We start from the raw sequence: 14,178 nt of genomic DNA on the forward strand, positions 1-14,178 counted from the left end.
GAGAAGCAAAGGGTCTCTACAGGGTCCAGGACCTACGTATTTAACAGAAGAAAAATCCTGACAACGCAACGATAATCTAAGTAAAGAAATCAAAACATACACGGCTTCGGAAGATTCAGATGACCTCATTTCCCTCAAAGTGGCTTATGGTTCAGTGTGTGCTACAGTCCCTTACTATATTTGAAAAGTCATGTGAACATAGATGTGTGAAAGCATTGGCTCTGGGAGACAGATCTTAAAGTGAAGAACATTGAGAAGGAATTGGTATGTTTTTGGTATATGTTTCCATTGAAAACCATTTCTGCAAACATTAAAGAATCAGCACTGAAAATAATCTGTAGGTGGCATTGGATTTCTGTACACCTCACCACTCATTAAGGACCCGGAATCACACAACAAAACCAAATATTTTGAATAGCTCACTTTATTTAGATTGTTGCTTTGGGTTTCATTTTTCCTTCTTTGACACTTTGAGATTCTTCTCTTTTGGTTTTTAGATATGTGTTTTATTTTTATTTTTTGAAGCGGGGCTGCTCCCTCCTTATCTCCCTCTCCCCATTTCCTCTGTTTAAAGCCCCATGTTGTACATTAAAGTGAGTCTGCCTACATAAGCAGAAAGAGGTCCATCTTAGGTATTTGTACTTTTTTTAGGAGACGAAAACCCAGAAATATTAGCTAAACAGAATGTAGAATATATGATTTTTGTTTCGTCACTTCTAACACCCTGGGCTTGCAACAAATGCAAAGGGCATGCATGTGATCATTTAAGCACCTGTTAAGGTGAATCATACCTGCCCAAAAATAGGATGCTCTGGGTTTTGTTGTTTCTCATAAGGAAAATGAAGGGGCGATCAGCTCTGATTTGAACTGGCATGCTTGTGGTAGAAACGCCCACCCCAGTGGCAGCTGCTGCCTCTGTGCCTTCTTCATTGACCACGACATAAGATTTATGAATGGCCTTGGACACAAACAGGTTTTTGCTTCCTGACATGCCAGACAAATCAGCCTTTCCTCGTGTGAACACATCTGTCATTCCTAAAGCTACCAAAAGTTTGTTGAGCTCATAAGTTTCTTCCAGCTTGAACTTCGGCACATAAATGTCTACCTTTTGCTTTTGCATGTTTTTCGAACTGGTCCATTCTTGAAATTTTGCATAGGTGAGTTCCTTTTCAACCTGTCAAGTAAAAATAATAATCAATGCCAATTAAATATCTGCCCCCAGAAAAAGACGTGGGAAAAAGAGAAAGACAAATGTTTATTTATTAAAGCGTAGGCAAAGAATACAGTGGTGCCCCGCAAGACGAATGCCTCACAAGACGAAAAACTCGCTAGACAAAAGGGTTTTCCGTTTTTTGAGTCGGTCCGCAAGACGAATTTCCCTATGGGCTTGCTTCGCAAGACGAAACGTCTTGCGAGTTCTTGCGAGTTTGTTTCCTTTTTCTTAAAGCCGCTAAGCTGCTAAGCCACTAAGCCGCTAAGCCGCTAATAGCCGTGCTTCGCAAGACGAAAAAACCGCAAGACGAAGAGACTCGCGGAACGGATTAATTTCGTCTTGCGAGGCACCACTGTATGTCTAAAAGCTCCAATATTGTTTACACCCTCCCCCCAAAAAATGTTTTGGAAAACCATTAAATTTTTCTGTGAAAATGGTGGTTTCTTTTAAAAAAAAATCGGTGGAAATGTTTTAACAAATGAGGAGAGGAGAATCCTTAAGTTCAGCAGCATGTACATAGCACACTGTAATGTTGATTGTCTCTGCTTTAGAGTCAGTCCTTGATATAACTTCTGTTTTAAAAGACACAATGGGCACATTCTGGGTCATCCTATGCACATTTCCCAGGGCATAAAGCCCCAAGGAGAACAATGGGATTCTATGAAATTGCACAAGAAGCATAGCAGTCCAAACCTCCTTTGTGCCAAGGGTGTGGTGTCCCTCTGTCCCGCCTATCAGACAGAAGTTGCAGAGTAATCAAGAATATGGTTGTTAATAAGTCCCATTGTTGCATCCAAAGATGGTAAAGGTAAAAGGGTAAAGGACCCCTGGACTGTTAAGTCCAGTTGAATTCGACTATGGGGTGTAGTGCTCGTATCTGCTTTCAGGCCGAGGGAGCCGGTGTTTGTCTCCAGACTGCTTTCCGGGTCATGTGGCCAGCAGGACTAAAGCGCTTCTGGCGCAACGGGACACTGTGATGGAAACCAGAGTGCACAGAAACACTGTTTACCTTCCCGCTGCAGCACTGGTATGCTTTCAAACTCCTAGGTTGGCAGGAGCTGAGACAAAGCAATGGGCGCTCACCCCGTCATGTGGATTCGAATATAATAATAATTTATTATTTATACTCTGCCCATCTGGCTGGGTCTCCCCAGCCACTCTGGGCAGCCCCCAATCAAGTGTTCAAAACAATACAGCATTAAATATTAAAAACTTCCCTAAACAGGGCAGCCTTCAGATGTCTTTTAAAGATAGGATAGCTGCTTATTTCCTTCACATCTGAAGAGAGGGTGTTCCACAGGGTGGCTGCCACTACCAAGAAGGCCCTCTGTCTGGTTCCCTGTAACCTCACTTCTTGCAATGAGGGAACCGCCAGAAGGACCTCGGCGCTGGATCTCATGGGAGTGGAGACGCTCCTTCAGGTATACAGGACATCTGACCTTATAATCTGCAAGGCTTGGTGGTTTAGACCACAGCACCACCTGTGTCCCTGGGCACACCCAAAGATAACACTAGTATTAACAGACATTGACAATGCAGGCCTACTGGATTGCCCTGCTCTATGTCTGTTAAAATTACAAAATAAAACAGAATTGGCAACTGACAGGACGAAAGCTACAGTTCAGATATCTCTATATTTCTCCAAGATTTCTTCAGTTGACTAATCAGTTGAACAATTTATTCTCATTGATCAGGTTTGTTTTAAGCAATGTATGTATGTATGCCCACTACAAAGTTTTGAAAGTTCACTTCAATTCCTTGATCAGTTTCAGAAATCAAAGCAAATTACCTGGTGTGCACCTCCTTTCTTGTCTGGCAGTAGAATGAACATACTCATCTCATTCTTATCATAGGGAAGCTCAAGTATTTGCAGTGATGGATTTTGTATATAGGCCACATTGAATTCACCTTCCTTATTCATCATTGGCACATTTTTGCTCTGATTCTGTAGTGAATAAAGCAAGTAGTTAAGCATAAAATGTCATTTTTCGTGTGTGTAAAAGAGATGGCTATAAGCCATATGAAGTACTGAGTATAGTAGGATAGTTGCAATGATTTCCAGTGTTGTACCTTTTTTGTTTTTAAAGGGACGCGGGTGGCGCTGTGGGTAAAAGCCTCAGCACCTAGGGCTTGCTGATCGAAAGGTCGGCGGTTCGAATCCCCGCGGCGGGGTGCGCTCCCGTTGCTCGGTCCCAGCGCCTGCCAACCTAGCAGTTCGAAAGCACCCCCGGGTGCAAGTAGATAAATAGGGACCGCTTACTAGCGGGAAGGTAAACGGCGTTTCCGTGTGCGGCTCTGGCTCGCCAGAGCAGCAATGTCACGCTGGCCACGTGACCCGGAAGTGTCTCCGGACAGCGCTGGCCCCTGGCCTCTTAAGTGAGATGGGCGCACAACCCTAGAGTCTGTCAAGACTGGCCCGTACGGGCAGGGGTACCTTTACCTTTTACCTTTTTTGTTTAGCACCTTCGAACATCGGACCACTCTGGTATAAAACACAAATGTATTCTGTATCCCCAACGTACAATGCAATAGTCAGAGCTGGCCCACCAATGAGGCAGGATTATTATTATTATTTATTGAATTTTATACTGCCCTATGCCCAGAGGTCTCAGGGCAGTTTGCATCAAAAGATCACAGTATATAAAATAAAAATAAAAGCAATAATACCCCCCCCCCCCAAAAAAGAGTCACATTTTAAAAGGGCATAGGATGTCAATCAGATCAACCAAAGGCCTGGTTAAAAAGGAATGTTTTTCCTGGTGCCTAAAGGTGTATAGTGAAGGCGCCAGGCGAACTTCCCTGGGGAGAGCATTCCACAGACGGGGAGCCACTTCAGAAAAGGCCTGTTCTCATGTTGCCACCCTCTGGACCTCTCGAGGAGGAGGCACACGAAGGAGGGCCTCAGAAGATGATCTCAGGGTCCGGGTAGGTTCATATGGAAAGAAGTATTGCAGTCCTAAGTTGTTTAATGAAGGATGAAGAATATTGCCTTCCCCACTGCCTCTGCTGCCTTTTGGCATGCTCCTCCCTCTCACTGAGATCAGCAAAAAGTGGGAGCATTCCAAGTCTGGCAAGAGAGGGGAGCATTCTGGTGAGCGGCGGAGGTGAAAGGGGCATGGGCACAGTGGCAGAGGGAGGCACAATCCCATTTTATCTCAGGCGGTAAGTTTGGATGGACCTCCAGTTATTACTTTTGGACAGATAAAGGTAAAGGGACCCCTGACCATTAGGTCCAGTCACGGACGACTCTGAGGTTGCGGCGCTGATCTCGCTTTATTAGCCAAAGGAGCCGGCGTACAGCTTCCGGGTCATGTGGCCAGCATGACTAAGCCGCTTCTGGTGAACCAGAGCAGTGCACGGAAACACCGTTTACCTTCCCACCGGAGCGGTACCTATTTATCTACTTGCACTAACATGTTTTCGAACTGCTAGGTTGGCAGGAGTTGGGACCGAACAACGGGAGCTCACCCCCTTAGACAGATAGCTGTCCATAATAAATGGCATTCCCATCTCCACCAACCTTTCGGCATATTGTACCTCGTTAATCCAGAAAGGTGCTTCCTTGGTGAGTTTCTTATCAAATTGGGACTTCCAGTTTCCTTTAAAATATATAGCATTCGCTAAGACCAAGATAGTTGTTGTGTCAATAGATCCACTGGCCATCAGGTCCTTGATTTTACCTTTTTAAAAGACAGATTCAAGTCAAAATATGTAATTGTCAAAATGACAATGAAATTTTCAACCGTGTAACATCTAAAACACGAAGCTTATCCACCATGTGCAACACACCATTAAAGGGTTCATTACTTTTGTACATATTAGAATTCTGTGGGCTGCTCAGTTCTTCTGGGAATCAAATCTTTCAATGCCATTCAGTTTCTCAATCTTCAATTACTTTCCCGCTATTTTAGCATTTACCGTAGCTTGTGATTTATTTATTTGTTTAAAAAAGACCACATGAACATTTGTATGCATTTTTTTTTGCATGGAATTTTTGCCTCATACACTTTTTTGCAAGCAATTTTCTTCAATAGAACACATTCTTGTATGTCATTTTCACTAACTTGCTTTTTTTTTTTTTTGCCCACCTTTCCTCAATATATATGCTTTTTCGTATGCATTTTTTGGAATGGAAAACTGCAATCAAAAAATTGTAGATGTGTGGATTTCAAGTGCTCGATGCATTTCTGGTCCACATGTTTGCATCCGAAGTGTGAATTAGGTAAGTTCACATTAAAATGTAAAGTGAACAAATTTCTCCCATATCCCTTTCCTTAGCTGATCCATTTCCAAATAAGTGAGACATAACTTCTGTTCCTTTACCATTTGTTTGCTTTTCAACCCAAGTGTTAATCTCATTTCTAGCTTCCTCTGGTTTTTTCTCAAAGTCCACTTTTTGCAACTCAGCATGGTACATCTCCTTCGTGCAATGTAAGAATTGCTGTATAGAATAATAATAAAAAAATTAATGCAATTATTATTATTTAAACAATTTCATTGAATTTGTATGCCATCCCTTCCTCCAAATCATCCCAGGGCAGCAGAAGCTATGGATGTCATATATATGTAATAAATGGGAATTTATTGTTTGGTATGGCATATGAATTTCCCCATGTTGCTCTCCTACTACTAGTTGTTTAGTGCCTGCTGTTGAAGAGAAGTAGAAAGCTTAGTTAAAAAGAAATATAGAATACAGTCATACCTTGGAAGTCGAACGGAATCTGTTCCAGAAGTCTGTTCGACTTACAAAATGTTCGAAAACCAAAGCGCGGCTTCCGATTGGCTGCAGGAAGCTCCTGCAGCCAATCGGAAGCCACGGAAGCCCTGCCGGATGTTTGGCTTCCAAAAATAGTTCACAAACCAGAACACACACTTCTGGATTTGTAACGTTTGGGAGCCAAAACTTTCAGAAACTAAGCTGTTCAACTTCCAAGGTACAATTAATACTATAGGATTTACGGAGCCATTTCCCTGTTCAGAAGCAGTAGGTGGTTCCTTTGCTTTTCCAGAATGTTCCTCAAGGAGGTGCCTTCTGGACACTGAGCGCCACTCAGTTCTTCTGGTAACTGACAGTCTGGAGGTGAGACACATGGAGCTCACTGTGGTGAAGCCATAGGTCCATTCTGCTTCTTCTGCTGCACACCAAACTCTCCGTGCCTTCCCCTCCCTCTCAGGAACCACCAATGTTGCTCAGTGTTCAGAAGCCAGGTGAGCAATGCTGTCCTACCTGAGCCACCCCCTTAAACGCTACTGTGCTCTTCCTGACTTATGTCAGCCTTCATTTTCTTTCATGACACTTCCCCCTCTTATGTTGAATGTCAGACAAAGATGGAGTTGAACTCATTTGTTGATTTAATATATTTGTGCCCCACCTTTCTCTCGAGGAGAGAAACTTGTTGAGCATGGGCTCAACAAGTTTCATATGTACAATATACCGTATTTTTTGCTCTATAAGACTCACTTTTTCCCTCCTAAAAAGTAAGGGGAAATGTGTGTGCGTCTTATGGAGCGAATGCAGGCTGCGCAGCTATCCCAGAAGCCAGAACAGCAAGAGGGATTGTGGCTTCCACTGTGCAGCGATCCCTCTTGCTGTTCTGGCTTCTGAGATTCAGAATATTTTTTTCTTGTTTTCCTCCTCCAAAAACTAGGTGCGTCTTGTGGTCTGGTGCGTCTTATGGAGCGAAAAATACGGTAACTTCCCCTGTGTCTCCTCTCCCTGCTGTGTTTCTCCCACAGTGTTTCAGATCTGCTTCAGAAATTTAAGGTAACTCCCAGAGCAGATCCGAGGTGCAGAAGGGAGGAGAGACACTTCTGGTGCACAAGTGTGAATCATGCACTGGCTTTGTTGAATACAATGCACAGCCTATTATAGATCAATAATAACAAACTTTTTTATTATTTAAATGCTGTCCATCGGACTGGGTTGCCCCAGCCACTCTGAGTGGCTCCCAACAGAATATTAAAAACAAAATAAAACGTAAAACATTAAAGACCAAACTTCAAGGTCCCCTGGCCAGAACCCCTCTGACATGATTGTATATCTCCTCGCAGACACAGATAAGTATGTGAGCTGGCGTGTAGCACTCTTTGCAACTGCCGCTAGGAAAATTAGAGCAAATTATATAGCCAAGGTAGCCAACTGTAAAGGAGATGAATTTATTTGACCCTATCTACACCAAGCTATATTCTATCTTTATCATCAAACTCCGAATATAATTGCACATTGTATTAATTAACATTTTTAATATATTAGTTGCCATGTGATAATTTTAGCTTATAAATTTTATTGTTTAATGTCTTAATTTGTATATTAAGGTACTTTTATAGCTCTGTTTAGAGTAGATAATGTCCTGATAATATAAATGTTAAGTTTTTTGTATCAATTCAGTATATTTTCTTTTAATTTTTGAATGATTCTGTGTGCCTTTGGCTATGTGCAATAAAACTGACTGACTGACTGACTAAAGACCAAACTTCAAAGGCCCTACAACTGCTCCCATGTACCATTTAAAACACTCTCCACTGTCAAGAAAAGAGATACTAAATAGGCATCAGCAAAAGGAAACGGAAGCATTGCTATCAATTTCCTGTGGTCTCTGCAGCAATGTGTCCACATAGGGAGGAGCATAGAAAGTGTTCTTCCTTACCTGTAGAAATGTGTATTTCTCTTCTCCATAAAGCCTATTGGCAATGATCAGTTCAAAATTTTTGTCATGATGGTTGATAGCTGCTAAGAGTGCCTTGAATTGGATGTGTGGTCCTCCCGGTCTGTCACACTGTGCATCCTTTAAATAGCAAAGGCTGTTTAACAGTACATCGACATTCTTTTGTAAATATGGCTCCCAACACCCTCCAAACCATTATGTGGACCAATCCCAAATCCGGAGTCAAAGTGAGCAGATAATGGAGAAATTGGGGGCTCTTCTGATTGGAAGCAGGTGCCCCCCTCCAAGGCAACCTGAACCAAACTGAATTGCTCCCGAAACTCCAGGACTGCCTTGGAGCAGTCTTTGAAAGTGTGTGTATTTCTGTTGGGGGATAATGTTCAAAGTGCTTTCCTTCAGTAGGGGTCAGCGGGGCAGGGTAGTATACCCCTGAGTTCCAGTAATAATAATAATAATAATAATAATAATAATAATAATAATAATAATTTATTTATACCCCAACCATCTGGCTGGGTTTCCCCAGCCACTCTCGTCGGCTTCCAACAGAATATTAAAATACAGTAGTCTATTAAACATTAAAAGCTTCCCTAAAGAGGGCTGCCTTCAGATGTCTCCTGAATCGCTGCCTGCTAACCAGAAGGTAGGAGGGCGAGGGGAGACTATTGGGTGCACAGCACCCACCTCCTCGCTTCCTTCCCTTCCCCCCTCTAACTCTCGGTATATAGTAGCTATCTGGTGAACAGGAACAGCATGTAGCTGACCACAACTGCTTTTCATATATGACTTCGGTTATCCAAACTCAAGCCTTTTCAACTGTGTTATAATCTCTGCATTGCAGATGACGGTAGGGCCTGGAGATGGGAAGAACCATACCTAAGAGCTAAACCATGGTTCTTGGCTAAGGTGAGATTTTGACCAGGCCTTTGCAGCTTGAATTCTTAGTCACTACATTACACCAGGTTGACTTCCAAGAAAGCTGAGCCTCACAGCTGCACCCAGGGGTGCCAACTTGAATAAAATATTGGGGGTGGGGGTGGGAGAAAGGTAAGTCCCAGCCCACATAATCAGTCACATGCTGTGGTGCATGCACACCATTTCTCTGTAAATTTTGGTGCCCCCTCAAATATTTTATTGGGGGGCTGAAACCCACTTGTCCCCTAGGAGTTGGCTGCTATGGCTGCAGCTGTTTATGATTTCAGATTATCTCACATTTTGAAAGGATCATCAGCTAGATCCATATTAAAGGTAAAGGGACCCTGACCATTAGGTCCAGTCGTGGCCAACTCTGGGGTTGCAGCACCCATCTCGCTTTATTGGCCAATGGAGCCAAGTCTGGGTCATGTGGCCAGCATGACTAAGCCGCTTCTGGCGAACCAGAGCAGCGCATGGAAACGCCATTTACCTTCCCGCCGGAGTGGTACCTATTTATGTAGTTGCACTTTGAGGTGCTTTCAAACTGCTAGGTTGGCAGGAGCTGGGACTGAGCAACGGGAGCTCACCCTGTTGCGGGGATTTGAACCGCCGACCTTCTGATTGGCAAGTCCTAGGCTCTGTGGTTTAACCCACAGCGCCACCTGCGTCCCTAGATCCATACTATTCCCCCCCCCCAAATAAAAACTTAGCGAAACAGAAATGATATGCCAGTACTTTTTCAGTCGCGCCTGGAGAGCTTCCAGATCCAGTGACCTCATTGAAGTGAAGGACCTGCAACACAAAATGTGGAATGAGAAACCACAGATCTACTCCAAGTCACTTTGCCATCTTCTTTTCATCCTCCTCCAGTACAATGAAAACACTTCATTTGAGCAGGGGGCGTATTGAAGTTTAGGGCAAGGGTTGGGAACCACATGTCCCTGAGCTGTGATAACACCTCTTGCTTAGCATCATGGAGAAGTGTGTGTGTTTGTGTAGAAATCTCTGGCTTTTGTGGGGCTGGAATATCGCCTACGGTACGGAGTGTTGGGATACTGCCAGGGAGACAGAGGCATTAAGCAGGCCTCCAAGTCGTCTCCAGACGATCACCGGTCTCCCATGGAACAGCATCAGTCAATTAGCGACACGAGCCTCAGAGACATTCCAAGGCCCGTGCACACCTTTTCAGCAGAGTCTCCACAACGAACCCACAGCGCCACCCGCGAATATGACACTTGGCATACACACAGCGGGGGGGGGGGGCGTTTCCTACCTTCTCCATCTGCTTAGCAGTGTCTCCTCTGGCTCCAAGAGAGACCATGCCCAAAGCAGCCGCAATGCTCATGGGAGAGAAGAAGATGTTCCCCGAAGAGCCGTCAATCTTCTTGTGTAAATCAAAGGCAAATTTGTTGATTGCATCCACAAGGGTAGTCATGGTGCCGATTGTGATATCTGGGACAAATATCATCAGGTTAATTCTTCTGGTGGACTCCTTTGTATATAATCCCTTTTTATTGGTCTTATTTTTGTCTAAGGATGAATATCTCCATGGAAAGGTATCCACTGTGCCTTCAATACCATGTTACCTCAATTTTATTTAAAACGCCTGCACCCCACCTTTCTAAAAAGTTCAAGATAGAGAATACGATCTTGATGTCAGTGTAGGTTCTAAACACCGACTTGAAATGTTCCTTGAAAAAGTTTTGCCCTTAACAACAGGCTTCTTTTCTTCTGGAGGGGAGGTTTGTGTGTGGTGTACAGGCTGTTGCTCTGGCCAAGATGGCTGAAGAGCAGGGCGAGATAGAATGATTCTCTGTATATAGTTTTATTTTACTTGATTAGACCAGTAGTTACATAAGTTAGATAAGCTGTAGTGTTAACTTGACAACAAATACTCTAAGAAGGACCCAAATGGGTGAGGTGTTTAGAGAAGAGCTAAACTGTGAAGAAGGATCTAGAAGATTTTCTGGGTGGCACTGCTGACTGGAGGAGGAGCCCCAAATGACTGGCAGACTGCGCTGACAAGATAGAGAATACAATCAAGGTACTAAAGCATCTCATTACTTAAAACAGAGCTGCAAAAACTAGAAAACGGAAACATAACAGTAAAAAAAAAAAAGAAAATCAACCACGTTCCACTGAAATCACTAACAAGTAAAAGCCTTCAAACAAAAGTTCTAGCTAAAGTTTTTACCATGTATTGAATATTTATTTAAGTCCTCCCCCATCCAGTGGATTCTCTGTTGGTTATTAAGACTTTTTAACCAACTCTGTAGGTTATTAAGACTGATAACGGAGCAAAAGCAATTGTTTGCCTTCTGCCTGGCTCCATCTTCACCCAGCAGCTCCAACAGTGAGTTGTGAAACAGTTGGTATGACTAATTGCTTTGTGACCACACCTGATGATTAGGGCTATCAGTTTTAAATTATGTCCTTATTAGGCAACCCAATCAAACATAGTGCTTGCACACTTAAGTGGAAATGATCTTCTCTTGGTTTGAGCTGACCTTGCTTAGAACCAAGAGACATAACTCTAAACAAAGCTACTTTGAAAGAGGTGGAAGAGATGAGTTTTCCCCTGCCATTGCATATGCACAGACAACAGCAGTATCTCCCCCTTTTGGCATTCAATATCACCTAAAGTTTGCCATGCAGATTATCTGCAATCACCAACACATTCACACTAACCTATAGGAACCAATATGAGTCTTATGACTGGAACTGCTGACAGTTCAAAACTTGACTGGCATTGAAAGTCCTGCTAAAACAGTAGGGGGGGGGGCTTTGTGTTAGCAGCAACTTGCATTGAAATCCCAACTTCAAGGCTTTAGACTCAAAGCAATTGATGCCATTTTGACATCTGGTGAGTGACAGGTGAACAGATTCCTTCACCTGCCAAATTTGACTCACAAGCTAAATTCTTAAAAGGAGCTAGCCTGTCAAGTCAAAAGGGTTCCCCTCCCCTGCTTAACAAGTGAATACAATGGGTGCTAATTTGGGACTCTAGCATACATCTAGCCAGACATCCTGGAGAGTGAAGTCAAATGGGCCTTAGAAAGCATTGCTAATAACAAGGCCAGTGGAAGTGGTGATATTCCAGCTGAACTATTTAAAATTTTAAAAGATGATGCTGTTAAAGTGCTACACTCAATATGCCAGCAAGTTTGGAAAACTCAGCAGTGCCAGAGGATTGGAGAAGATCAGTCTACATCCCATTCCCAAAGAAGGGCAGTGCCAAAGAATGCTCCAACTACTGCACAATTGCACTCATTTCACACGCTAACAAAGTTATGTTTAAAATGCTACAAGGCAGGCTTAAGCAATATGTGGACTGAGAAATCCCAGAAGTGCAAGCTGGATTTCGAAGGGGCAGAGGAACCAGAGACCAAATTGCAAACATGTGCTGGATTATGGAGAAAGCTAGAGAGTTCAGAAAGACATCTACTTCTGCTTCATTGACTATGCAAAAGCCTTTGACTGTGTCGACCACAGCAAACTATGGCAAGTTCTTAAAGAAACGGGAGTGCCTGATCACCTCATCTGTCTCCTGAGAAATCTCTATGTGGGACAAGAAGCTACAGTTAGAACTGGATATGGAACAACTGATTGTTTCAAAATTGGGAAAGGAGTACAACAAGGCTGTATATTGCCTCCCTGTTTATTTAACTTATATGCAGAATTCATCATGCGAAAGGCTGGGCTGGATGAATCCCAAGCTGGAATTAGGATTCCCAGAAGAAATATCAACAGCCTCAGATATGCAGATGGCACAACCTTGATGGCAGAAAGTGAGGAGGAATTAAAGAACCTTTTAATGAGGGTGAAAGAGGAGAGCGCAAAATATGGTCTGAAGCTCAACATCAAAAAAACGAAGATCATGGCCACTGGGCCCATCACCTCCTGGCAAATAGAAGGGGAAGAAATGGAGGCAGTGAGAGATTTTACTTTCTTGGGCTCCATGATCACTGCAGATGGTGACAGCAGCCACGAAATTAAAAGACACCTGCTTCTTGGAGAAAAGCAATGACAAACCTAGACAGCATCTTAAAAAGCAGAGACATCACCTTGCCAACAAAGGTCCGTATAGTTAAAGCTGTGGTTTTCCCAGTATTGATGTATGGAAGTGAGAGCTGGACCATAAAGAAGGCTGATCGCTGAAGAATTGATGCTTTTGAATTATGGTGCTGGAGGAGACTCTTGAGAGTCCCATGGACTGCAAGAAGATCAAACCTCTCCATTCTGAAGGAAATCAGCCCTGAGTGCTCACTGGAAGGACAGATCCTGAAGCTGAGGCTCCAATACTTTGGCCACCTCATGAGAAGAGAAGACTCCCTGGAAAAGACCCTGATGTTGGGATAGATGGAGGGCACAAGGAGAAGGGGGCGACAGAGGACGAGATGGTTGGACAGTGTTCTCAAAGCTACGAACATGAGTTTGACCACTGCGGGAGGCAGTGGAAGACAGGAGTGCCTGGTGTGCTCTGGTCCATGGGGTCATGAAGAGTCGGACATGACTAAACGACTAAACAACAACAAAAGCATACATATAGCATAGGCTAAGGCAGGCATCCCAAAACTCAGCCCTCCAGATGTTTTGGGACTACAATTCCCATCATCCCTGACCACTGGTCCTGTTAGCTAGAGATGATGGGAGTTGTAGTCCCAAAACATCTGGAAGGCCGAATTTGGGAATGCCTGGGCTAAGGGGCAGACCTGCTCCTACGCTCCATTCTGTGCCTGTTTGCTATCCAGCCTAGGAATCAGATTTTGTTGAGCCTGCTGACAATCTGAGGTTAGAAAGGACTAATCACAACCCCTTAAATCTCATCACAACAGGCTGGCAGGCTCGATTTTTCACCACAAAAAAACAGAGTTCAGATAGGTTTCCTGGAGCTTAGGAACAAGTGAATGAGATCCCCTGACCTCACTGCCATATTACCCCACCTGATTCACATCCCAGGGAACACAGTGTCACCACCACAAAGAAGACACTGCTGCCGTTCTACCCCAATCCTGATGCAATCCTATACATATCTCCACTGAATTCAACGACTCCCCCAAGTAAGTCTAAGCTCTAAGGCTGCAATCAACCCTAATTAGACTTACCTGGGAACTCATAGGATTGCTCTGAAATGCCTGTTTGCCAAAAGAGAGGTCCTTTTTAAGGAGCAATGGGTAGTCAGCCTGTTTGGGAGCTACATATGTTGCCCCCTTCCCCCATACAAATAAGCGAATAGCTGAGCCTATGTATAAAATATCTGTGCTAAAGCGATGTCCACCTTTTTTGGGGTCCTGTGTTGATAATTTTTAAAATTGACTTATAAAGTATGTATGGAGAGGTAACCAGAATAAGTGCTCTTAAAATACATTTCTTGAATCTGGTTCCTCT

General features: G+C 43.6%; 1 protein-coding gene across 1 annotated transcript; it reads right to left on the reverse strand.

Moving 5' to 3' along the window:
- Positions 1-406: 406 nt before the first annotated feature.
- Positions 407-10,422, reverse strand: LOC114600974 (serpin B3-like). Its single transcript, XM_028737866.2, has 7 exons — positions 10,064-10,422; positions 9,526-9,582; positions 7,861-7,998; positions 5,537-5,654; positions 4,751-4,893; positions 3,003-3,158; positions 407-1,174 (listed from the first exon to the last, which is right to left on the reverse strand). The coding sequence occupies exons 1-7, from the start codon at positions 10,256-10,258 to the stop codon at positions 776-778; spliced, it is 1,206 nt and encodes a 401-aa protein (XP_028593699.2). The 5' UTR covers positions 10,259-10,422; the 3' UTR covers positions 407-775.
- Positions 10,423-14,178: the final 3,756 nt, after the last annotated feature.

This window comes from Podarcis muralis, chromosome 8 (assembly GCF_964188315.1).
Source record: "Podarcis muralis chromosome 8, rPodMur119.hap1.1, whole genome shotgun sequence".
In the NCBI taxonomy this organism is placed as follows: Eukaryota; Metazoa; Chordata; class Lepidosauria; order Squamata; family Lacertidae; genus Podarcis; species Podarcis muralis.